The sequence below is a fragment of the Balaenoptera ricei genome, chromosome 5 (assembly GCF_028023285.1).
Source record: "Balaenoptera ricei isolate mBalRic1 chromosome 5, mBalRic1.hap2, whole genome shotgun sequence".
Classification (NCBI taxonomy): Eukaryota; Metazoa; Chordata; class Mammalia; order Artiodactyla; family Balaenopteridae; genus Balaenoptera; species Balaenoptera ricei.
Window position 1 is genome coordinate 21,374,986 of NC_082643.1, and position 27,339 is coordinate 21,402,324.

Genomic DNA, 27,339 nt, shown 5'->3' on the forward strand with positions numbered 1-27,339 from the left:
AAGAGAAAAGGCAAGTAACTCAAGCCAGAAGTAGCAGGCAATATTTGATAGAGTAAGTGGCATTTGAACTGAAACTTGATCGGAAACAAAGTGGAAGAAGTCACAGGTGAAGGGAACTGTACGAGCTAAGGGACAAAGGCGGAAACTCCTAGGAGAATAGTAGGCACGGCTGGACTACAGCAGTTCCCAAGGTGCGGTCCCCAGACCAGTAGCATCGCCCGAGAGCAGGTTAGGAATACAAATCTCAGGCCCCGCCCCAGACCTACTGAATCAGGAATTCAGGGGATAGGGCCCAGAAATCTGGGCCCGGCAGGTGCTTCTGGTTTCTGATGCTTGCTAAAGTTGGAGCATGCCCTGCAAGAAAGGAATGGTGGAAGTGAGGCTAGACAGATAGGATTGGGTCAAATCAAGTATATATATATATAAATTTTTTAAAATTTAATTCTCTGCCTTATTCCAAAAATGAAGTGGAGAATGACAATGTAGGAAATCTGATATCTTATTCAGCAGGCAGAGGAATAGGCACGGAAGGCAAAGGGCTGCGCTCACATAACTGATTAAGTGACAGAAGCAGAATTTAGATTGACTCCCAAACAAGTAAGGGAGGAGGGCCAGGCACAGAGAAGAATTTGAGGAGGGAGTGACTTGCCATTTCTATCATCTCTCTTCCTGCCCTTCTTAAACTCATGCCCCTTAAGAGGTTAATGTTCAAAGACTCGTTCGGCAAGTCAGAGAATACACAGGGAGCACCGGCTCTTGTCTTTCATTAGAATGAAAAATTGAGAACACGTTCTGTCCGAAGAAACCAGCGCTGTTCTTTAAGTGCCAGGGGTTCCAGTGATTGTGTCATAACTCTCAGCTTTTAAAAGGGTTTAATGGTGATGCTAATGCCCAAGGTTACATTCCCCTTCAAAAAAGATACTCGTTTCTTAAATAACATTAAACATTTTTTTCCCTTTTAGAGCCAAAGACTCTGTCAAACACTTTCACGTTGAATATACTGGATATTCATTTAAATTTGGCTTTAATGAATTCTCATCTTTGAAGGATTTTGTCAAGCATTTTGCAAATCAGCCTTTGATTGGAAGTGAGACAGGTAAGCTATGGACAGATACTTGACCTGTGAGATATCGTTTCAGGATGGAGGCGGGACAAAGCGGGTTTCAATTAAATAGTTGTCACTTCTATTGAATTATGTGCGTACTATATGCAACTGGATATGTTTAGAAACTTTTTTTCCAATTACAGTGCCATATGCTACATTAAAAATATATATATATATATTTCAGTATATATATATATATATATATATATATATATATGTCAGTATGTTAGTATTATTTTTAGGAGAAAACAATGTGCCTTATACAAAATAGGTATTTTTCTCAGAATGTGTTATTTAATGGATTGATTAAAAGCACACATTTCTTTAAAATGACCTATTTGTTTTATAATGATATATACAGTAAACAAAGAAAGAACAAAGGAAAGAACAACTTTTTGATTCCTCAGAAGTTTAGGTATGAGAAGTTTGCATATTGGGGAGACCCAAAAAAGATCATTTTGAGCAGTTTTTGAGCATTTTAAAATGAAATGCAATTTCTCAACGATCATTGAATATTAAAAATACTGACCAGAAATTACTCCCCTGGACAATTCCTTAATTTCATCATAAAATTCTGTTTCTCTTGTCTTGGTTTCTGATAAGTTTTTACATGGCACTTAAGTATGGCTGGAAATAGTTTAAAATTTCCTTTCTGGGTGGTTAGAATCAAACCAGAAAATTCAAGTTAAAAAACAAACACAGTCTCTTGGTATTTAAATTATCTAACTCATTTGTCTATACTATTTAAATAAGGTAAAAGATTTCCTCTGTATTTGTGACATAGAATCACAATTTTCTATGTCCTAAATGTTGATAATTCTCAGTTAATCAAAAAATTGGACAGTTCCAAGAACCAAGCACAAGAGGAATTCAAGCCTTAATAGCAGAGTCAGTTGCTGTGAATTTGTACACACTCATTTTCATGGTAAACTTGGTTAGTGGGCTTTTTGTTGATCACACTGGGAGAAATGCCACCAGTGCCTCTTCCTTTTCTGCTATTTCTGTGGCCTGAATAGACCCTGATATGACTCACACAGAGTCAAGGAAAGACAAAAAGCACAGTGGAAACCACAAAATAGTTGACTTACTTTATACTGACCATACAAGGTCTTTGATAGATTATTTCAAACCATAAAATTGAAGCAATCATCTTTTTTTTTTCTGGTGGAAATCCTCCTAATCAACCCTGAAAATTACTTTATCATTTAACCAGCAATAATTCTCATAAACAAAGGGCAAGTGGCAATGATTTTATTTCCATTGCTACTTTGGCCTTGGCAAGCATTTCAATTTCAAATCCCTTCCCTTCAAACTTATTTCCGACTTGTGTCCCAACCTACACTCACTTTCGTTCAATTCTTGGTCACTGGCAATGGAGAGGAGATGTTGAAGCCAAGGACTCTGTTTTGTCTACTTCAATTTTTGTCCTTCTCTGTGTCTCCCAGGTCCCGGTACAGTGCGTGGTGCTTTGGGTGAGTGAATGAATAAATGAATGAATGATGACTGTGAGTTGCAACTCTTTGTATCCTTCAAAGCCATTACCATTGTTACTTTCCAGCCTCCTCTTCTCTCGCCAAGCAAAATCAGCTCCCTTCTTTTAAACTCTCCCTCTAGACTCTATTTTCAGTATCTTTGGTCATTCTCCATACTCCTTTCCAGGCTTTCTCCAAGTTATGAAAAAGTACATATTCTGCCTACTAGCAGGTTTCAAAACCCCCTTTTTTTAAAGTTTTTTTTGTTTTATTTTAAATTCTTTTTAATTGAAGTATAGTTGAAGTACAATACTATATGTTACAGGTGTACAATATAGTGATTCACAATTTTTAAAAATTTTACTCCATTTATAGTCATTATAAAATATTGGCTATATTCCCTGTGCTATAGAATATATCCATGTAGCTTTTTTAAAGCACAATAGTTTGTACCTCTTAACCCCCTACCCCTATACTGTCCCTCTCCTCTTCCCCCTCCCCACTGGTAACCATTAGTTTGTTCTCTATGTCTGTGAGTCTGCTTCTTTTTTATTATATTCACTAGTTTGCTGTATTTTTTAGATTCCACATATAAGTGTTATACAGTATTTGTCTTTCTCTGTCTGACTTATTTCACTTAGTATAATGCCCTCCAAATCCATCCATGTTGCTGCAAATGGCAAAATTTCATTTTTTTTATGGCTGAGTAGTATTTCATTGTGTGTGTATATGTATATACCACATCTTCTTTGAGATCAAAGTGAATGCAGTACTTTCTGGTTGAGCTTTTCTGGCACTGATCCAATCACTAGGTGAAAGGATCACCTAAGACTGCACCAAAATAAAGGTTCCTCAGTGTTACATTTGGGTCAATATTAAGCTTCCCAGCAAATAGATTAATCTGACTAAAGAAAGTTTGTGATTAATGCAATAGGGATTATAAAGATTTGTAATCCAGACACCTATGGTAGTTTTCTTCAAAGTGGCAGAGGGTGGGTGGTGGTGGTGTGATGAATTGGGAGATTAGGATTCACATATATACACTAATATGTATAAAATGGATGACTAATAAGAACCTAATAAAACAATGAATAAAATAAAATTCAAAAATTAAAAAAAAAAGCTGAAACTTGCTGTAGCCTTATCATCACTATAATTGTTATTTTATTTATTGCAATAAAACTTAGGAAACTGAGATTTTTGCTCTCCATTGCCTCTCCTCTGTTCTATTCATTACCCAGTTGGGAATTTGCTGCTATTTAAACCCCTGCTACAGACCCTGGGTGCTGATAGATATGTACTTGACAAACTGGCTTCCAGCTCTTGAGTTAAATCCCAGTAACTCTGAAATATTCCTCTTATCTGTCCCTGCCAGCTGAAGGCAAAGCCACCAAAGCTGGGAACAAGGGGCAAAACCCATGACATATGAGCTTCTGTTATGCCCTCTGGGAGTAATAAGCCTCAGGAAACAAGATAACCTGCTGAAGCTATGATGGCTTTTAAACCCAGATGGTCCTTGGAAGTCACAGAGTCAGCAGTGTGACCTATGAATAACAGTGAATGGAAACTGGGATTCCATCTTCTAAAAACAGATCTCTTCTTGTTCATTTAAGAATTGGCTCCTGGGGACTTCCCTGGTGGCACAGTGGTTAAGAATCCGCCTGCCAATGCAGGGGACATGGGTTTTACCCTTGGTCCGGGAAGATCCCACGTGCCGCAGAGCAACTAAGCCCTTGCACCACAACTACTGAGCCTGCGCTCTAGAGCCCGTGAGCCACAACTACTGAAGCCCCTGCACATACAGCTTGTGCTCCGCAATGAAAGAAGCCACCGCGATGAGAAGCCGGCACGCAGCAATGAAGACCCAATGCAGCCGAAAAGAAAGAAAGAGTTGGCTCCTGAAGAAAAGGGGAACCCTCCTACACTGTTGGTGGGAATGTAAACTGGTACAGCCACTATGGAAAACAGTATGGAGGTTCCCTAAAAAACTAAAAATAGAACTACCATATGATCCAGCAGTCCTACTCCTAGGCATATAGCCAGACAAAACTATAATTCAAAAAGATACATGCACCTCTACGTTCATAGCAGCACTAGTCACAACAGCCAAGACATGGAAACAGCCTAAATATCCATCAACAGATGAATGGATAAAGAAGATGTGGTACATACATACAATGGAATACCACTCAGACATAAAAAAGAACAAAATAATGCCATTTTGCAGCAACATGGTTGGACCTAGAGATTATCATACTAAGTGAAGTAAGTCAGAAAGAGAAAGACCAATACCATATGATATCCCTTATGTGTGGAATCGAAAATATGGCACAAAGGAACCTATCTATGAAACAGAAACAGACTCATAGAGAAATGACTTGTGGTTGCCAAGGGGAAGGGAGAGGGATGCACTGGGAGTTTGGGGTTGGTAGATACAAACTATTGCATTTAGAATGGGTAAACAACAGGACCTACTGTATAGCACAGGGAACTATATCCAATCTCCTGGGATAAACCATAATGGAAAAGAATATTTTAAAAAAGAGTGTGTGTATATATATATATACATACACATGTATATAACTGAGTCACTTTGCTGTACAGCAGAGACTGGCTCAACACTGTACATCAATTATACGTCAATTAAAAAATAGAATTGGCTCCTGCAAAACTATATTTCAAAAAGACACATGCACCCCTATGTTCATAGCAGCACTATTCGCAATAGCCAGGACATGAAAGCAACCTAAATGTCCATCGACAGATGAATGGATAAATAACTATTATGTATGGGATGGATGGGCAACAAGGTCCTACTGTAGAGCACAAGGAACTATATTCAGTGTCCTGTGATGAACCATATGGAAAAGAATATAAAAAAGAATGTATATATATGTATGGCTGAATCACTTTGCTGTGCAGCAAAAATTAACACAGCTTTGTAAATCAACTGTACTTCAATTAAAAATTTAAAAAATTTAAAAAGAATTGGCTTACAGTGATCAGGAGACCTCCAGGCTGATGATTCCTTCTTCACCATCAGATGAAGTGTAAATTCTTATTAAAATTTTTGTTCGGTTAAGGATCACCAGGGGAAGCATTTGTCTGCACAATGGATGAGACCCTGCCAGGGTTCTGACCTCCAGATCCCCAGAAGGGGAAGGACTAGAACTGAGTATTTCAGGCCACTCTGCAGACCAGCCCAGCTCAGGCCAGTCTCGCCCTCCAGGGCCTGGGCAGTGAGTTTATTTAAGAGAGACTTTCTCACACTCATTCACCGGCAGGAATGGCATCACCTTTGAGGGCAACAGGGAAGATGTCCAAACAAACAACAACCGTACACTTCTGCCTTACAATTTTATATCTATGTAATGTCTTCAGTAGAGTGAAACCAGAATTCTTGGTCCTGGGTCATAAGAAAATATTTGCTCTCAGGATAGGTAAAAGTGTTAACCTAAAGGGATGAATACTCTTTTAAGATTTCTTTTTCCTATTTTATTCCTATTATTTAAACTCCCAGGATTTCTGCCTCCTAAGCTAAAGAATGAAGATTCTGTAAGCAAGATCTAACCCTCCTGACAACTTTAAGATTCTATTATTATAATTTTCCCTTTCCCTTGTTGTAATCTACATTTAATCTCTCTAATCTCCATTAAAGTTTCCGTTCACTCTAATTTCTCCTTATGAATACCCATAAACACTCTTAAGATATTTCTCATTCTCAAAACCCAATCATCTCCCAAGTATATCATAGAGATATATACAACGTACCCACTTGCTTTACTCTCTTCAATGGCCCATTTACCTTCTAACATATTTTTAATTCACTTATTTTTTTAAAACCTTCACACTCATATGTAAGCTCTATGAGAAGAGGGATTTTTGTCCGTTTTTTTTTTCCCCTGTTATGTCCCAGCACCTAAACGAATAAATGCTAATCATTATCCACAGCATTCTGTGGTGGGTATCCCATTACCAAAGCCCGCGTTGCAGCTTTCATGGCAGCGTCGCAACTAGCAAGCTACTGACAATTAAGTTTTACTTCCAAAGTGTATACAGAGCATAATTTGAAAATGATGATTTGCGTCGTATGTATGCTCAGTAATGATCAAATTCAGACCCTGCCTTTCATTTGTAATAGCAAGATGTTATGTAAAACTTCTATTCGTATTTGTACAAGGCTTCTAAATTCAACTCAAATAGATTTGGAAATTTGAGGCTTTTTTTTAGTATGAATATGTTTGGTCCATTATTAATTTTTACTGTATCCTCTTGTAACTGACTGAGTGGCATCTTGGAAAATGTAGACACCATTTATCTTTACGCTTAAATGTCCAAATAGTATTAAAACAAAAATTGCCTTTCCCATTACCTTTTATTTATATTGCAATACTTTTGTACATGAAATTGTCTTGTACAAATTATTATAGGAATTACTGTGTTGTGACTTTAATCACCTAACTAGCATGAAAAAATATGGTATAAGTCAAGTGTGCTGTGTTTGTGCTTACCCTTTATAGTAATTGGTTCTCAATTTTGAAGATCCTATCTGGTTCTTTCTTAAATGTCAAATTTCCACTTCTCTTTTTGTTTTGACGTGGGGATTCCCAACCTTTTAATAACTGCTACAGTTATTATTTTATTTTGCAATACCAGCCATCTTACCCAGACGGCATTTTAAAATAATTAATTTAAAATTAATTTTAATTTGAGAATTATGTGACACTTCTGAAAATAATTGGTGACAACTTAGAATGTTGCCAAACCACAACCAAGAGTCACTTCTTTAGTTTATGTTTGCCAAAAATATAAATCTTCTTAGTTTGTAGATGAGGTGTGTTTGAAAAAGGAAAAAGCAGGCAAGGAAGAGAATGAAACAAATCTTTGTGGAGTTTTACTAAGTTTGAGGTATGCTACTAGATATTTTCACATATACCAAGTTATTTAATCTTCTGGACCACCCACTATAATGTGTAAAGTGGTCCCATTTTCAGATGAGGAAATAAAAACTCAAAGATTTTAATTTATTTGCCCAAGCTGCACACATAGAAAGCATCAGAGCTGAGACTGGAATCCAGGCTAACTGGTTCTAAAGTGTGTGTGCTTTCCACTCATTTTGCTGTCTCCTGAAACTGGTGTCACAGTGACACTGCAATACAGGATTGCCACATCACAGCATGGCCTTGAACGGATTTGGATGGGAAGAATCCCTGCCACATGATGTAACAGAATGCTTGTAGGATACGGCAGGCCTACAATACATGTTTTAGTCCTCAGTCTCTTTAAAACCTTTAATATTTTTGGTATGTGATATAAAGCCATTGTTCTAAAGAATGTGACTCAATTTGAACTTCTGTCTTCGTGTTTATTGCTGTTCTTAATTTATTTACATAAATTGCCATTGGAGAAATTATACTAGGAAATCATAAAACATAAAAAAGGCTGACTAGGAAACGGCCCCCAAATACTTAGCCCCATCTCATTCATGCCTCTCCAGAAAAGATATAAAATAGCCTATGTAATTACAGTAAAGTAAAATAAAATTTAAAGTTTGAAGAGAAGGTGGAGGAAAAGAAAAATGAGAGGCAAAAATAAAATGACATCAGGACTAAAGTATATCAAGTGAATATTGTGCATTTGCAGAAACAGGGTAAACATTTTGTTACTAAGCATCCTCATATTTCTTGCCCTTCAATTGGGCCTATGCTTTTAACTAGATTTACAGAATGTTGGATTTGGAAGGGAGCTCAGAGACCATTTCATTTCTCCTTTACAAATGAAGAAACTGAGGCCTGGTGAGAAATGTTGAAGCAAAAACTCTCCTCTCCTTTCCTCAAGCTGCCTCTTAAAGAATCCACTTCTTCGAATTTTGATTTATACATGTGATCTCTTGAGCACAATAGCCAAGAACAACATTTCACTTGCCGTAGAGAGTTTCCATGGTGGTCATTATCACCAAGGCTGAGAAAAACGTATGGTATAATGAGTAAATATGTGAACTCCCAGTTCTAACTCCAGCCTTTGCCATGTATCAGCTAACTGTGTGTCCTCGGGCAAGTTATGTGACCTCTCTGAGCTTCAGTTTGATCATCTTATAAAACTGAGCTGATGGTAATAGTTGATATCTTAATGACTTGCTGTGAAGATTGAATGAGATGAGGCATATTTAGAATGATTCTTAGCATGGCATAAATACTTAATTAGTTATTTAATGAAGCCCTTTTATGGTAATTCATTCCAATAGTTATATGTAAGAGCTGTATATTCTTTGTCATATCATGAAGAGTTGGTTTAGGGACAATTGGATTAGTGTTTATCAAATCTTTGTGATGTCCTCTTCAAATTTTAAGCCAGTTCCATAGTGCATTCATCTGAAAGGTATAATCAAGTACTCAAAAAGAAGTGACCTGATTTGACTTGGTTGTTTAACAGACTTCTTTTTCTCTGGCTAACTGGTCTGCTTTTCCTACTTCAGTATATTTCTCTCTTCCTACCTCAGTATATTTCTCTTCTCTTAATATTTTAAATATTAAAACCAATATTAAAACCCCTTCAACTATAAATGAATGTGGTTTTACTAGCCCCCTTTTATGATGAGTTCAAGTTTATTTGCAGAAAAGGTAGCAAAGAAGAAAAGAGAAAGATCTTAAATATTCTTATAAACCCCCTTAGAAAGTCACTTCCCATTGGTGGGAGGAGATGGAGGAACCCACCATGCATAAGCCAGTTGGAAAGTTTGTTTTCTGGACCTGAGGGCAATAATAAAACATGGATGGATATAATCTTACTTTAATTTAATTCATAATTAACAAATACGTATTGAGTGCCAGCTATGAGCTGGGCATTGCTGGCCACTGATAACACAGTGATGAAACAGGTATCATCATTGCCCTCAAACATTTTACAGTCTAGGTGGGCAACCTGGCTGAGTGAGTATTGAATACTAGCTTTAGTGCATAAAAGAAATATTCTAAACAAAAGTTTCCTTTTTAGGAGCTATATGTGCCCTTCCCTACTCTCTATTTTAGATATCAAACCAATGCCTAAGGCTTGAGACTGTCCTTACTCTTTTTCTGAATTCCTGCTGGGATACAAGATAAGGAGTCCTGCAATGCAATCTCATAGTATTACACTCTGAGTAGGTGTCCTGTAAGTTACAGTTCAGCCAAAGCAAATTTAAATACCTGCCTCGATCCTGCTCTGATCACTTCAAAAATATACCTCCACCAAGCATTTCTGATACCAGGTTTCATGTCAAAGGCAGGAAACAGCAGTCTCCTCCTTCATGCAGTTCAGAAACTGAAGTGAAACTTACAGAGAGTTCCAACCTGTGGTTGCAGATCTGTGTCTCTTCTCCCTCTACCAGCCCTTGTCTCCTGTTGCCTTTTATCTGAATCTTCAAACCAAGTCCAGGGGTTAATTTTGTCTGAATATCACTAACCCAGAGCTCTCTCTTATGGAGCCAACGTGCTGTCTTGAACCTTGGGTGGAACTTATACAATGAGTCTGTGGTGGCAACATTAGATAAGTTTCCTTTGACTGCAAATGATAGAAAGTAACCCTGGCTAGCTGAATTTAAAAAAAAAAAAAAGGAAAAGAAAAAGAAGGATACAGGGAGAAAAGTGGAATTTTTTGGAAAGATATTCGTATATCAGCTCAGAATTTAAGGGCAGGCTAAACCACGAGAGACAGTAAGTAATCAGCCCAGCGATCATGGCAACTCTGTAGCTTTCAGCAAATTGAAATGCCTGTCTTCCTCCTGCTCTGATCATCTCAAAAACGTACCTCCACTGAGCGTTTCTGAAACCAGCTTTCATGTCAAAGGCAGGAAACAAGTCTTCTTCATGAACTCAGAAACTGAAGTTAGTGGACCTTTTTTCCAGAGAAGTGACTAAGCAGATCCCTGGATTGATCCAATGAGTGTGTCCAGGTTAGGTGTTTGTGGAGGAGGGCCAGGGTCTTTGGGGTCTACTTCTGTGTAAGGGGATGGGACGATCTCTACAAAAGGGGAAATCATTGTAAGCCTAGCAGCCCTGCCAAGAAGTCCATATATTGGCCCTTCCTTGGGCAGAATAGTTGGCTAAGGAGACCTGTTTCTCAAGAGGCCATATTTTTATCAGTGGAAGTTATTTTATTCATTTATTTATTTATTTTTGGCTGCGCCATGTGGCATGCAAAACTTCTCCGCCCTGGGATCGAGCCCATGCCCCCTGCATTGGAAGCGCAGAGTCTCAACCACTGGACCACCAGGGAAGTCCTGGAAGTTATCATTTTATAAGTAGTTTGTCATTTTCTTCATTCCACCATTCAATCTAGCCTCATTCATGGTCTTACTAGTTAATATCTATCTATGGTCAATTCTGCTTTCCTGGTTGACTCAATATCATTTACCTTAGCTTAGCTATTCATTGGTTAAACTTCAGAGGGAGTTTTCAAAATAGAATTCGGGTCCCCCCAATGGAGATTTGGAGAGCCGAATTTGGAGTTGTTGTCCTGTCCTGTCCTTGCCCCAGCCCAGGGTAATCATGGACCTGGAAGAGCCTGGTTCATCTCAGGCTCTTCCCGGCCTTAAATCTGAATTACTGTGGCATTCATTCATCCATTCACTCATCAAGCCTTCCCTACATCAGAAACTCTACCAGGAGGTAGGGATACAAAGATAAATTTGGCACCATACCTGCTCTGAAGGGACTCACAGGGCTTGGAAATGCACGTGTTGGAAAGGCAATGGCTTTACAGTACCAAGTGGTTACGGCACTGCAGGCTCAGGCAGCAACCCTGGCCCAGATGTCCTTACAATGCAGCACAATGGGCCCCTATGGCTATGCTTACCTCCCAGAAACTGATACCGTGGTAAGCAGGTACCCAAAAGCTTTCCCATCCGTCCCCGGAAATGTGAATGTTACATTACATGGCAAGAGGGAATTAAGTTTGCTGATAGAATTAAGGCTACTAATTAGCTGACTTTGAGATGGGGAGATTATCCTGGATAATCAGGAGCAACCACTGTAATCACAAGGGTCCTTATAAGATGGAGGTAGAAGAGGGAGAACTGGAGAGATGGCAGCATAAGAAGGACTTGGCCCGCTGTTGCTGGCTTTAAAGATGGAGGAATGGGGCCACCAGTCAAGGAATGCAGGCAGCCTCCAGAAGCTAGAAAAGGCAAGGGAATGGATTGTCCCCTAAAGCCTCCAAAAGGAAAGCAGCCCTGCCGATACTTTCACTTTAGTGAGACCCATTTCAGACTTCTGACCTCCAGAACTGTAGGATAATAAATTTGAGTTATTTTAAGTCACTACGCTTGTGACGATTTGTTACAGCTGCAGTAGGAAACCTGTATAGGTAGGCATATACCTGGGGTATGCTTGGTTCTATGCAAAAGGACAGAGGATTGACCAGGTGCATCTTTCTAGGGCATCATTTAAAATATTATTTTCATATTAAGCATATGGAATAGGATGATAATTTAGCATCAGCTTTGAAGATGAAGCACAAGATTTCACATTTTTTTCTTATTTGTGAGCCGCTTTGAGCCCTGAGCTCCGGTCCCCCTCTCCTCCATTGTCAGATGAAGTGTTTAAGAGGCACCTGTTTGTCTTAGAGCTATGTCGTCAGTGCCTACTAAACTACTGCCATTTTTATTCTTAGCACATCGTTACACTGAGGTCTTTCTTAACTTATTTTAAAATCCACATTCCCAAAGATGCCACTCATTGGAATTTCAGTCAAGGATTTAAAAATGCTCTATATCAAAGCATAACAACATCGAACATTGTTATAATCCTGTCACAAACACTTCTCTATTTGGTGCTTAAAACAGCTTCATGAAGAAAGCGTAATTATGCTCACTTGTCAGAGGAAGAAACAGAAGCTTGTGATAGAATGTCCCAAGTCCACAGGTGCTGAGTGGCCATGGTGGCTCTTTCCATGATGCCTGAGTGGCTGCCAGGAGGTGTTTCTCTGGGGTAGGTCACTTAGAAGCCAGCCCCAAATTCACCGAGCATCTGCCATGTCACAGCTGCATCCACAGTGCCCCTGAGCCTGCATAACGGCTGCTCTTGATTTAGGTGTTGCTGCTTTCATTATGACTGTAAACCTGTAACTGGCCCCTTGTCCTGATATGACTGGCTCTGTTCTCATGAAAGAATCACACGGACAAAAGGGAGCACAGACAATGTGCCTGAGCAGTACTGGAGCTTCTGATAACTGCAAACGCCATTTTCCATTGTGTTCCCAGGGTTCCTGAGGTGAATTGGGTACAGAAAGAGCAGGAGGGTATTGTTTTGGGGCCAAGATTAGAGCCCTCTTCTGGCTGTTCTCAATGCTCCTTTTCACTTTACAGCAGGGCACTATCTGGCCCCAGGTATCAGAAGGCACGGTTCTGTTTTTGCAGTCAGTACCTTGTATGTACTCAAGCCTCATAGAAAGGTTTTGCTTTCTTTGTAGGTTTATCATTATTATTAAGGGTTTTTTAACTGCAGAGGAGATATTTTCCTTTCCTCCTTGTCTCTGTCTTACTGCAATTCAAGGTCTATACTTTCTATGAGCTTTCTGTCACCCTGTCAAAGAAGGCTTCCCTGACCTGATATAAATACCACCCTCTCCAACCCCTCTCTTTTCGCTCTCTGTTCCTTTACATTGCTCTGTTAGGGTTTTTATAACGATTCTCTCACTTGACATATTCTTTTTTTCAAAATTTTTTCTGTCTCCCCTGCCATGAGAGCAGACGCTACATCTCCTTTGTCTGTTGCTGCATCTCCAGGGCCTAGACAAGTGCCTGGCACTTAGTAGAGCTCAGTAAATATTTGTTGAATGAATTACTGAATTCTTTGCATCTCCCCCAGTGTCTGGTACAATCTTGGATCTGCCTTATAAAAGTCCTGAATAAAATTAAAAAGGCAAGAAGCCATAGCAAAGGGGAGAAAACCCTTAACTTAGTCTTTTTGTAGTCAGTTTCTAGTTTCTGACTGACTGATTGACTAGGGAAAGGGAAGGATGCAGAAGGGGGAAATGTCAATGTTGAGCTGAAAGCGCTCAGCCCTCTGAATGACTTGCCCAAGCCCCCAATGCCTGGCCCCTGGGGGGACCCATTTTCTGCCAGGACCCCCCTCCTCCAGATGGAAGTGAAGGTAATCACACAGGAGCCCCAGCCTATTCACTTCATGTTCACTTAAGAAAAGCAAAGACTTCATTTCCTCCAGCTGTTAATTTATTTTCTCCCATCCTAGTAGGAGATGCTACGGAAAATGCTACGAGCTCATATTTTTCAGGTCCACTGATTTGTTGCAAGTTGTTCTGAAACTAGTGAGAAGTAGGGCAATGCAATAAATCCTCCTATACCCGGAGTATTTGATTAGTTTTGTTTGCATGGCTTTTGTAAAGCCCACTTGGAAAACCTCCAGTTACAGCTTTAAGGTCTAGAACGGTGTTGCCTCCCCTAGGAAAGAGTTTCTGAGGCATTCCACAGAAAGGCTTTTCTTATGCATGACCTTTTTGTCTCTGTGGTACTTTTTCTACCCTGCCACCAGTGACATCTCTCCTAAAAAGCACAGTTACCACATAGGCTCCCAGCATGCTTGGTTCACGTGACCGACATTGGTCTCATCACCCCGTTCAGTTAAATGACTATGTTCGTTGCTAGCTCTGTCCCAGCACGAGGAGGCCAGATATCGTCTCATCCCGCTTTGTATCTCCAGCAACTGGCTTAAGTGCCTGGCATGTAGTTCGTACTCGATACAGGTTGAGAAAATGAGTAAGTGAATCCATGAAAAAGCAAGAGACTTTACAATTCAACCACAGTTATCCAGTTGTTAGCATTTGGACCTTATTTCTGGGGATTCTACTTATGTTTTTTTGTCTTCATTCAGGCACTCTGATTGTTCTGAAACATCCCTATCCAAGAAAAGTGGAAGAACCATCCATTTATGAATCTGTCCGGGTTCACACAGCAATGCAGACAGGAAGAACAGAAAACGACCTTGTGCCCACTGCCCCTTCTGTAAGTGGCCGTCCATCTACCCACGGGGCTCACTGTCTAAAAGCGGTAACAGTTACACACTTTTAAAAATATATTTGTTCACATAAAAATTCTAACTTGGTACATAAAAGCTGGAAAGGAACATAAGGTTCAAAGCCTATGACTCAGTTCATCCGGTCCAGGGTAAATTGTATAAAATTACGATGCGATAGTGATAGGATTTTTTTTTTTAACATCATTATTGGAGTATAATTGCTTTACAATGGTGTGTTAGTTTCTGCTGTATAACAAAGTGAATCAGCTATACGTATACATATATCCCCATATCTCCTCCCTCTTGTGTCTCCCTCCCATCCTCCCTATCCAACCCCTCTAGGTGGTCGCAAAGCACCAAACTGATCTCCCTGTGCTATGCAGCTGCTTCCCACTAGCTATTCTACATTTGGTAGTATATATAAGTCCATGCCACTCTCTCACTTCGTCCCAGCTTACCCTTCCCCCTCCCCGTGCCCTCAAGACCGTTCTCTACCTCTGTGTCTTTATTCCTGTCCTGCCCCTAGGTTCTTCATAACCACTTTTTTTTTTTTAGACTCCATATATATGTGTTAGCATACGGTATTTGTTTTTCTCTTTCTGACTTACTTTACTCTGTATGACAGACTCTAGGTCCATCTACCTCACTACAAATAACTCCATTTTGTTTCTTTTTATGGCTGAGTAATATTCCATTGTATATATGTGCCACATCTTCTTTATCCATTCATCTGTCAATGGACACATAGGTTGCTTCCATGTCCCGACTAATGTAAATAGAGCTGCAATGAACATTGTGGTACATGACTCTTTTTCAATTATGGTTTTCTCAGGGTATATGCCCAGTACTGGGATTGCTGGGTCGTATGGTAGTTCTCTTTTTAGTTTTCTAAGGAACCTCCATACTGTTCTCCATAGTGGCTGTATCAATTTACATTCCCACCAACAGTGCAAGAGTGTTCCCTTTTCTCCACACCCTCTCCAGCATTTGTTGTTTGTAGATTTTTTGATGATGGCCATTCTGACTGGTGTGAGATGATATCTCATTGTAGTTTTGATTTGCATTTCTCTAATGATTAGTGATGTTGAGCATCCTTTCATGTGTTTGTTGGCAATCTGTATATCTTCTCTGAAGAAATGTCTATTTAGGTCTTCTGCCCATTTTTGGGTTGGGTTGTTATTTTTTTGATATTGAGCTGCATGAGCTGTTTGTAAATTTTGGAGATTAATCCTTTGTCAGTTGCTTCATTTGCAAATATTTTCTCCCATTCTGAGTGTTGTCTTTTCATCTTGTTTATGGTTTCCTTTGCTGTGAAAAAGCTTTTAAGTTTCATTAGGTCCCATTTTTTAATTTTTTTCAATTTCCATTTCTCTAGGAGGTGGGTCAAAAAGGATCTGGCTATGATTTATGTCATAGAGTGTTCTGCCTATGTTTTCCTCTAAGAGTTTGATAGTGTCTGGCCTTACACTTAGGTCTTTAATCCATTTTGACTTTATTTTTGTGTATGGTGTTAGGGAGGGTTCTAATTTCATTCTTTTACATGTAGCTGTCCAGTTTTCCCAGCACCACTTATTGAAGAGGCTGCCTTTTCTCCACTGTATATTCTTGCCTCCTTTATCAAAGATAAGGTGACCATATGTGCATGGGTTTATCTCTGGGCTTTCTATCCTGTTCCATTGATCTATATTTCTGTTTTTTGTGCCAGTACCATACTGTCTTGATTACTGTAGCTTTGTAGTATAGTCTGAAGTCAGGGAGCCTGATTCCTGCAGCTCCGTTTTTCTTTCTCAGGGTTGCTTTGGCTATTCAGGGTTTTTGTGTTTCCATACAAATTATGAAATTTTTTGTTCTACTTCTGTGAAAAATGCCATTTGTAGTTTGACAGGGATTGCATTGAATCTGCAGATTGCTTTGGGTAGTATAGTCATTTTCACAATGTTGATTCTTCCAATCCAAGAACACGGTATATCTCTCCATCTGTTTGTATCATCTTTAATTTCTTTCAACAGCATCATAGTTTTCTGCATACATGGCTTTTGTCTCCTTAGGTAGGTTTATTCCTAGATATTTTATTCTTTTTGTTGCAGTGGTAAATGGGACCGTTTCCTTAATTTCTCTTTCAGATTTTTCATCATTAGTGTATAGGAATGCAAGAGATTTCTGTGCATTCATTTTGTATCCTGTTACTTTACCGAATTCATTGATTAGCTCTAGTAGTCTTCTGGTGGCGTCTTTAGGATTCTTTATATATAGTATCATGTCATCTGAAAACAGTGACAGCTTTATTTCTTTTCCAATTTGGATTCCTTTTATTTCTTTTTCTTCTCTGATTGCTGTGGCTAAAACTTCCAAAACTATGTTGAATAATAGTGGTGAGAGTGGGCAACCTTGTCTTGTTCCTGATCTTAGTGGAAATGGTTTCAATTTTTCAGGATTGAGGACGATGTTGGCTGTAGGTTTGTCATATATGGCCTTTATTATGTTGAGATAAGTGCCCTCTGTGCCTACTTTCTGGAGGGTTTTTATCATAAATGGGTGTTGAATTTTGTCGAAAGCTTTTTCTGCATCTATTGAGATGATCATATGGTTTTTGTCCTTCTATTTGTTAATATGGTGTATCACATTGATTGATTTGTGTATATTGAAGAATCCTTGCATTCCTGGGATAAACCCCACTTGATCATGGTGTATGATCCTTTTAATGTGCTGTTGGATTCTGTTTGCTAGTATTTTGTTGAGGATTTTTGCATCTATGTTCATCAGTGATATTGGCCTGTAGTTTTCTTTCTTTGTGGCATCTTTGTTTGGTTTTGGTATCAGGGTGATGGTGGTCTCATAGAATGAGTTTGGGAGTGTTCCTCCCTCTGCTATATTTTGGAAGAGTTTGAGAAGGATGGGTATTAGCTCTTTTCTAAATGTTTGATAGAATTCGCCTGTGAAGCCATCTGGTTGTGGGCTTTTGTTTGTTGGAAGATTTTTAATCACAGTCTCAATTTCAGTGCTTGTGATTGGTTTGTTCATATTTGCTATTTCTTCCTGGTTCAGGCTTGGAAGGTTGTGCTTTTCTAAGAATTCGTCCATTTCTTCCAGGTTGTCCATTTTATTGGCATATAGTTGCTTGCAGTAATCTCTCATGATCCTTTGTATTTCTGCAGTGTCAGTTGTTACTTCTCCTTTTTCATTTCTAATTCTGTTTATTTGACTCTTCTCCCTTTTTTTCTTGATGAGTCTGGCTAGTGGTTTATCAATTTTGTTTATCTTCTCAAAGAACCAGCTTTTAGTTTTATTGATCTTTGCTGTTGTTTCCTTCATTTCTTTTTCATTTATTTCTGATCTGATCTTTATGATTTCTTTCCTTCTGCTAACTTTGGTTTTTTTTTTGTTCTTCTTTCTCTAATTGCTTTAGGTGTAAGGTTAGGTTATTTATTTGAGATGTTTCTTGTTTCTTGAGGTAGGATTGTATTGCTATAAACTTCCCTCTTAGAACTGCTTTTGCTGCATCCCATAGGTTTTGGGTCGTCGTGTTTTCATTGTCATTTGTTTCTAGGTATTTTTTGATTTCCTCTTTGATTTCTTCAGTGATCTCTTGGTTATTAAGTAGTGCACTGTTTAGCCTCCATGTGTTTGTATTTTTTTACGGATTTTTTTTCTGTAATTGATATCTAGTCTCATAGCATTGTGGTTGGCAAAGATACTTGATATGATTTCAATTTTCTTAAATTTACCAAGGCTTGATTTGTGACCCAATATATGATGTATCCAGGAGAATGTTCCATGAGCACTTGAGAAGAAAGTGTATTCTGTTGTTTTTGGATGGAATGTCCTATAAATATCAATTAAGTCCATCTTGTCTAATGTATCATTTAAAGCTTTTGTTTCCTTATTTATTTTCATTTTGGATGATCTGTCCATTGGCGAAAGTGTGGTGTCAAAGTCCCTACTATGATTGTGTTACTGTCGATATCCCCTCTTATGGCTGCTAACATTTGCCTTAAGTACTGACGTGCTCCTATGTTGGGTGCATAAATATTTACAATTGCTGTATCTTCTTCTTGGATTGATCCCTTGATCATTATATAGTGTCCTTCTTTGTCTCTTGTAATAGTCTTTATTTTAAAGTCTATTTTGTGTGATATGAGAATTGCTACTCCAGCTTTCTTTTGATTTCCATTTGCATGGAATATCTTTTTCCATGCCCTCACTTTCAGTCTGTATGTGTCCCTTGGTCTGAAGTGGGTCTCTTGTAGACAGCATATATACAAGTCTTGTTTTTGTATCCATTCAGCCAGTCTATGTCTTTTGGTTGGAGCATTTAATCCATTTACATTTAAGGTAATTATCAATATGTATGTCTCTATTACCATTTTCTTAATTGTTTTGGGTTTGTTATTGTAGGTCCTTTCCTTCTCTTGTGTTTCCTGCCTGGAGAAGTTCCTTTAGCATTTGTTGTAAAGCTGGTTTGGTGGTGCTGGATTCTCTTAGCTTTTGCTTGTCTGTAAAGGTCTTAATTTCTCTGTCAAATCTGAAAGAGATCCTTGCTGGGTAGAGTAATATTGGTTGTAGTTTTTTCCCTTTCATCCCTTCAAATATGTCCTGCCACTCCCTTCTGGCTTGCAGAGTTTCTGCTGAAAGATCAGCTGTTAACTTTATGGGGATCCCCTTGTACGTTATTTGTTGTTTTTCCTTTGCTGCTTTTAATATTTTTTCTTTGTATTTAATTTTTGATAGTTTGACTAATATGTATGTTGGCATATTTCTCCTTGGATTTATCCTGTATGGGACTCTGCACTTTCTAGCCTTGACTGACAATTTCCTTCCCCATATTAGGGAAGTTTTCAACTATAATCTCTTCAAATATTTTCTTATTCCCTTTATTTTTCTCTTCTTCTTCTGGGACCCCTATAATTCGAATGTTGGTGCATTTAATGTTTTCCCAGAGGTCTCTGAGACTGTCCTCAATTCTTTTCATTCTTTTTTCTTTATTCTTCTCTGCAGTAGTTATTTCCACTATTTTATCTTCCAGGTCACTTATCCGTTCTTCTGCCTCAGTTATTCTGCTATTGAGTCCTTCCTGAGAATTTTTAATTTCATTTATTGTGTTGTTTATCATTGTTTATTTGCTCTTTAGTTCTTCTAGGTCCTTGTTAAACGTTTCTCGTATTTTCTCCATTCTATTTCCATGATTTTGTATCATCTTAACTATCATTACTCTGAATTCTTTTTTCAGGTAGACTGCCTATTTCCTCTTCATTTGTTTGGTTTGGTGGGTTTTTGTCTTGCTTCTTCATCTGCTGTGTGTTTCTCTGTCTTCTCATTTTGCTTAAGTTACTGTGTTTGGCATGTCCTTTTTGCAGCCTGCAGGTTCGTAGTTCCTGTTGTTTTTGGTGTCTGCCCCCAGTGGCTAATGTTGGTTCAGTGGGTTGTGTAGGCTTCCTGGTGGAGGGGACTGGTGTCTGTGTTCTGGTGGATGAGGCTGGATCTTGTCTTTCTGGTTGGCAGGTCTGTGTCCGGTGGTGTGTTTTGGGGTGTCTGTGACGTTTTTATGATTTTAGCCAGCCTCTCTGCTAATGGGTGGGGTTGTGATCCTGTCTTGCTAGTTGTTTGGCATAGGGTGTCCAGCACTGTAGCTTGCTGGTTGTTGAGTGAAGCTGGGTCTTAGCATTGAGATGGAGGTCTCTGGGAGAGCTTTTGCCATTTGATATTACATGGAGCTAGGAGGTCTATGGTGGACCAATGTCCTGAACTCTGCTCTCCCACCTCAGAGGCACAGGCCTGACACCTGGCCGGAGCCCCAAGACCCTGTCAGTCACACAGCTCAGAAGAAAAGGGGGGGGGGGGGAAGAGAGAAAGAAAGAAAAAAATAAAATAAAATACAGTTATTAAAATAAAAAATAAAAAATAATTATTAAAGTAAAAAAGAAAAAAAAAGAAAGAAAGAGAGAAGAGAGCAACCAAACAAGAAAACAAATTCACCAGTGATAACAAGTGCTAAGAACTATACTAAAAACAAAAAAAAAGAACAAAAAAACCAGACAGACAGAACTCTAGGACAAATGGTAAAAGCAAAGCTATACAGACAAAATCACACACAGGAGCATACACATACACACTCACAAAAAGAGAAAAAAGGAAAAAATACATATATATCCTTGCTCCCAAAGTCCCCCGCCTCAATTTGGGATGATTCGTTGTCTATTCAGGTATTCCACAGATGCAGGCACATCAAGTTGATTGTGGAGATTTAAGCCGCTGCTTCTGAGGCTGCTGGAAGAAATTTCCCTTTCTCTTCTTTGTTCGCACAGTTCCCGGGTTTCAGCTTTGGATCTGGACCTGCCTCTGCGTGTAGGTCGCCTGAGGGCGTCTGTTCCCGCTCAGACAGGACGGGGTTAAAGGAGCAGCTGTTTCAGGGGCTCTGGCTCACTCAGGCCGGGGGGGGGGGGGGGGGGGGAGGGAGGGGCACGGAGGAGGCGGGACGAGCCTGCGGCGTCAGAGGCGTCGTGACGTTGCAGCAGCCAGAGGCGCGTCGTGCGTTCTCCCGGGGAAGTTGTGCCCGGATCACGGGAGCCTGGCAGTGGCGGGCTGCACCGGCTCCCGGGAGGGTCGGTGTGGAGAGTGACCTGTGCTCGCACACAGGCTTCTTGGTGGCGGCAGCAGCAGCCTTAGCGTCTCATGCCCGTCTCTGGGGTCCGCGCTGATGGCCGCGGCTCACGCCCGTCTCTGGAGCTCCTTTAAGCGGCGCTCTTAATCCCCTCTCCTCGTGCACCAGGAAACAAAGAGGTAAGAAAAAGTCTCTTGCCTCTTCGGCAGCTGCAGACCTTTTCCCGGACTCCCTCCCGGCTAGCTGTGGCGCACTAACCCCTTCAGGCTGTGTTCACGCCGCCAACCCCAGTCCTCTCCCTGCGAACCGACCAACCGAAGCCCGAGCCTCAGCTCCCAGCCCCGCCCGCCCCGGCGGGGGAGCAGACAAGCCTCTCGGGCTGGTGAGCGCTGCTCGGCGCCGAGCCTCTGTGCGGGAGTCTCTCCGCTTTGCCCTCCGCACCCCTGTGGCTGCGCTCTCCTCCGTGGCTCCGAAGCTTCCCGCCTCCGCCACCCGCAGTCTCCGCCCGCGAAGGGGCTCCTAGTGTGTGGACACCTTTCCTCCTTCACAGCTCCCTCCCACTGGTGCAGGGCCCGTCCCTATTCTTTTGTCTCTGTTATTCCTTTTTTCTTTCGCCCTACCCAGGTACGTGGGGAGTTTCTTGCCTTGTGGGAGGTCTGAGGTCTTCTGCCAGCATTCAGTAGGTGTTCTGTAGGAGTTGTTCCACATGTAGATGTATTTCTGATGTATCTGTGGGGAGGAAGGTGATCTCCGCATCTTAACTTTCCGCTGTCTTGAAGGTCTCCCTTCAGTGATAGGATTTTAAAGACTTCAGAAATGGCACTTAAATCCCGGCCTTACTTCACCAAAGAAGTTCGTGGTAGAATGGGCGAGAGGTTTATGGTCACACAGTTGGCTAAACTGTTATCCTACAAATTTCTTAAATTAAGAATAGAAAAATCTTCTTTTACATTTCAACTTTCTATGGAAGAAAAAGATTCTCCACCTTGGCCATAATCTCTCAGGATGTTATTTTTTCCTGGCCTTTTTTTCCTTCACTGAATGAAGGGTACGGACAGAAGACACTTGCATTTCTTTGCAGCGTGTGAGCCACTGTTCAGTTTCAGTGTAACTGGGGCTTTCATTGTTCTCTTCAGTCTGTTTACGTTTGTTCTGGGAGCTGGGACCCTGCAAAGATTCTTCTCCAGCACCTTTCCCTTCATCATGCGCAGCGCTCCCCTATTCTTTCCCTCTTCCTCGTTGGCTACATGCTCTGGTATAAGACATCTGGATGTGTGCCGATGATAAAGAGGACAACACCCAAATGAAATTTCAAAAATTAGTTCTAGACAGCAACCATTATGCTTGAAGATGTTCAGTTACACATTATGTTAAAACATGCTTGACTTTTTTGTCTTTGTGGTACTTTCTCTACCCCGCCACCAGAGACATCGCTCCTAAGAAGTAGATTTACCACGTGACCTCCCTGCTTAACATCCTTCGGTGGTGCCCACTGTCTTCATCTGCCTGGAACCTGCTCACCTCTCTGGACTGACTTCATGCTCCTCCTACACTCACGCTATGGACCCCACCTCTCTCCACAACTGTGCTCCTCCTCCCCTCCCTGCATCAGAAATGCTGCCAACACCGCTACTGTCCCCTCATCCTTAGAGACTTGCATCCAGGATCAGCCTCTTCCAGGAAGCCTTCTTGGACTCCTCTTAGCTTCCTCTAAAATGCCCCTCCTCTGTGCACCCTCGGCTCACCTTTATCCTGGAATCATCATACTGGGGGCTGACTACCCGCATGGTGTCTGCCCTCTCCAAGAGCCTGACACTTCCCACGACAGGAATCATAGCCTGTCTTCATAGCTTTATAGCCTAGCCAGGTTCACGACATATTACATTGTTACTACACTACATCTACTCAAAAATAAAAATTCTGGAATTTGGTTGAGAAAGATGTTTTAGCTTTGTTAGAGTAAGAAGGGCAAGTATAAGACCTCAGAACTAGAGAAATTTAGGAAAGCAAGACAATAACTAGTCCCAAGTCAAAACAGACCAAAGAACACATTAAGGTCTACCCTCTAACCAATCCTTTGTTTTCCAATCGACGGGACTCTTCCTAACCTTCCTCTTTACGATTCTTACCCCACCACCGATCACTTTAACAGCGTTTTCATTTGTACTCTCAGTTAAACTTACATTCTCATCTGTTACCTTCCCCTAAAGATCTCCACTCAAGGTCAATCGAACCATACCTTACTACGTGCAACATTTTTCAACAGTAAAATGCAGATAAGACCTAATTTGTGGAGTTGGTGTAAGCATGAGACACAGCATACTTAGGTAGATACAGCCCTCTTGAGATCAAATTCTGCAAGCCTTATTGCTTACCTTTTTGCTTGCTCCAGGTATCAGATCTATTCACCTGCCCAAGTATTCAAATATGAATATACACAAAAGGTTCTGTATAATGGAGTTTTTAAAACAGTGATGAGTGGATAGTTGAAAATGTCTGCACTCACACTGTATAATGAGAGGTCCATGACATTTATTGTGTATTGATATAGACAGAAAACTATAAAGGTTTTCTAGTGGATTCTGCAGTGTCACACTATTCCTCACTAAGAAATGATTGATAACTGAACCAACCCGCTGGGGAACCAGTTCTGCTCTGATTAGAAGCTCTTGTCCCTTGCTGAGCACAAGAGTTCACAGCCTTGATTGATTACTCCCATGCACATATGATACTGCACCTCCACCCCAACCTGAGAGCTCTGAGGGCTTCTAGACATCTGCCTTCTCCTTTGGGGATGGGGTTCTTGCACAAGCTCTGGCAGTGGAGGAAGAGGACTAAGTGCTATTTACAGGAAAAAGAACTTGCTTGAAGTGAAAATGAAAATAGGTGTCTTATTGCCCAGAAATGTAGATGTTTCTGCAAAACTGTTTACCATCCTTTGGCAACTGCATTTGGGGAAATTACAATTTATATATTTTATACACAACATAGGATCGGGCTTCTGAGATAGGGTGAAATTTAACTGATTCATTTATTTAACAAACTTTTTAAAAAGTGCCTACAATGCACCCAGGACTGTTTTAAGCACTGGAGAGTTGGGAATAAATTAGACAAAGGTTCTGCCCTCACTGAGCTCACACTGTAGTAGGGGGGACCATAGACAATCACCAATGGAATATTATAAACCCAGATACTAATAGGTCATAAAAAGAAAAAGTCGGATAAGTGGATGAGAGGGAAGCAAGGGAGGCCTCTAGGAGGAGGTGACATTAGAGAAGAGGCTTCACAGAAGGGAAGGAATGACTCAGGTCAGGATGTAGAAGAGCATTGCAGGCAGAGATCAGGACAAAAGCCTCGAGGTGGGAACTAAATTGAGGCGGTTTAAAGACTAGTAAGAAGATCTAGCAACTGGCATGGAGTGAGCTAGAGGGAAAGTGGTAGGAGATGAGATTATTGGGGTGATGAGGGGTCAGATCATGTAGCCAATGGGGTTCTCAAAGCGCAGTGCCACCCAGCTGAGTGTTTGGAAATTTATGAGCATTTCAGTTGTCACAATGCTCTGGAGCATTGCCAGCATTAGTGGGTGTCTGGAGCTGTGAAGGGTCTGGGACTCTACCCTTCTTGCCAGTTAACAAGTTCGCCTGCCACAGTTTCACAGGCGTTGAAAGACTCAAAAGGCTTCTGCTTGTCTGCCTTTTCCTCTGAAGCGAGCACTATTTCTATCTTTTCAGGCTGTCTGCTATATAAATATGCTTTAAAAATTGGTGTGGGACAAAGGGCTGTTGGTGCCTTGCTCGTAAGACATGGAGAAACACAAGAGACCCCTGGAGAATCGTCCAACAATGGGCAGGGGTCATGGGGGCTAAATATCCCACAACACATGATGAAGAATTACCCAAAATGCAAATTGTCCTTTCCTTACACAACACGAAAGGCCTTGTAGGAGAAGGTAGAGAATTAATTTTTTTTCTAAGCGTTGATAAAAAAAAAATCATGGGAGTTTGAGTAACACAATTTGTTTAAGTTTTAAAATTTTTAAAAAGATAATTTTCACCACTAAGTTGAAAATGGAGTCAGGGCAAAGTTGGAGGCAAGGAGACCAGTTAGGAGGCTGTGACAACCGTCCAGGTGAGAGACCATGGTAGTTGAAACCAGAGAGGGGAATAAGAATAGTAGTTAGAACAGGAGGAAGGCATAAGAACTGGTCAACTTCACGATGTGTTTCAAAGGTAGAAGAAACAAGACTTACTGATGGATTGAATGTAGTGTGTGAAGGAAAGAGCAACGGAGTAAATACTCCTGCTGTTTACTGAGATGGCTGAGATTGCAGGAGGAGTGGGAGATGGGAAAGAGATGTAGTTTTGGACCTGGGGACTGCAAACCACCAGTTAGTTATGTTAGTAGAGTTTACGGGAGATAATATATGTCGAATGGTTGACATAGACCAGAGCCTATGTCAAACGTTGGCTCATTAGCTTCCTTTGCTTCCCTTTTGTGGTATTTGACATTTTTCAGAACTCTCTTCCTCTAAAAATTCTGTTTCCTTCGCTTCTGCAACCTCTTTCTGTCTTTATTATGTTATCTTTTCAGCACATTTTACAGTTCCTCTTCTTAGACACCTCCCTTGCATGCTGGCCTTTCCAATATTCTGTCTTTGAAGCTCTTCTCACAGTTTTGGTGTCTATCCTTCTAGTCTTTTTCTTGAATCAATATATATATATTGTTAACTGCACAAAGTCACGTTTGGTTTTGTCCATTTAAACATTATCACACAATCCTATTCTAAAAGACAAATGCTCATTAAAAACAAACAAAAATAAAAACTCACAACCTTAATAACCTAGAAGATTTGTCATTTAAAGAAGGTTTAAAAGGGAAAAAAAGGGGGGTGGCAGAAGAGGGGTTTTCTTACAAGCTTTTCAGCAAGTGTCACATTTTCTCCTTAAATGGGAAGGATTTCAAAACAAAGGTGAAATGGCTTAAATAGAAGTATTCATAAAAAGGAACTTTACAGAATTGTCAACAATATTAAGACAACATTGACTAACCAGTTTCATTATGGCATCTTCCCCCACTCTTCACTGTAGAGTTATAATATGCTTGTTTAATTAATTATATATTGTGAACATCTTCCACATCATTACATAGTCTTCTAAAACATCGTTAAAACAAATTCCTTAACATTTCATTATTTGGATATATCATAATTTATTTTGTTAATTCTCTATTATATTTTTACATGCTATTTTTCAATTTTCAATAACTGCAAAGTTATAGAAAAATTGAAAGGACAATACAAAGAAAGTAAATTGCCTGCATGATGCCATCACCCCAGTACTTCAGTGTGTATTCCCTACACACAAGGACATTTGCCTCATGACCACATGGAGCCATTCAAATGAGGAAATTAACATTGATACAGCACCATAGTCCCATCCACAGATCTCATTTAGGCGTCACCAGTTTTCCCAGTAAGGCCCTTGAGAGCAAAAGGATCCAATCCAAGATCACAAGTTGCTTTTATTTGTCCCGCCTCTTGAGTATTCTTCACTCTGGAACACTTCCTCAGTTTTTCCTTGATATTGTGACTTTGACACTTCTGAATATTAAAGGCTAATTATTTTGTGAACTGTTCCCCAACTTTAACTTATCAGCTGTAGCCTTGTGATTAGATTTGGGTTTTGCATTTTTTTGGTAGAAATACCACAAAAGTGATGCTCTGCACGTCTCACTGCACCCTGTCAAGTGGAACACGATTTCAATTTGTCTTATTCCAGTGTGTTTGATGACTTGATTAATTGGTGTCTGCCAGGTTTCTTCACTCTGAAGTCACCTTATTCCCTTTGTCATTAATAAATATTTTGGGGGGAGATTATTTGAGACTAAGTAGGTATCCTGTTCCTCATTAAACTTTCATCCACCAATTTTATCATCCATTGATGTTTCTTGGTTGCTTTAATTATTACTGTGATTGTTGCCAAGTGGTGATTCTGTGGTTGTCTTATTCCTTTTACATTTATTGGTTGTCATTTTACTGAAAAGAAAAGCTTTTTATTCTTTGAATTTATCCAATTATTTTTATATCATGGGTTCTAATCATGACTGTTATTATTTATTTTGATCCCTCAAATTTCCCCAGTTTTGGCCAGTAAG

At 40.1% G+C, this 27,339-nt stretch overlaps 1 protein-coding gene across 1 annotated transcript in view; it reads left to right on the forward strand.

Moving 5' to 3' along the window:
- DAPP1 (dual adaptor of phosphotyrosine and 3-phosphoinositides 1) overlaps nt 1-27,339 on the forward strand; it is a 59,007-nt gene that overhangs the window by 21,647 nt on the left and 10,021 nt on the right. Inside the window, exons 3-4 of the mRNA XM_059922479.1 lie at nt 963-1,096; nt 14,445-14,575. Coding sequence (XP_059778462.1) covers nt 963-1,096; nt 14,445-14,575 — 265 coding nt within the window. The remainder of the gene's footprint in view (nt 1-962; nt 1,097-14,444; nt 14,576-27,339) is intronic.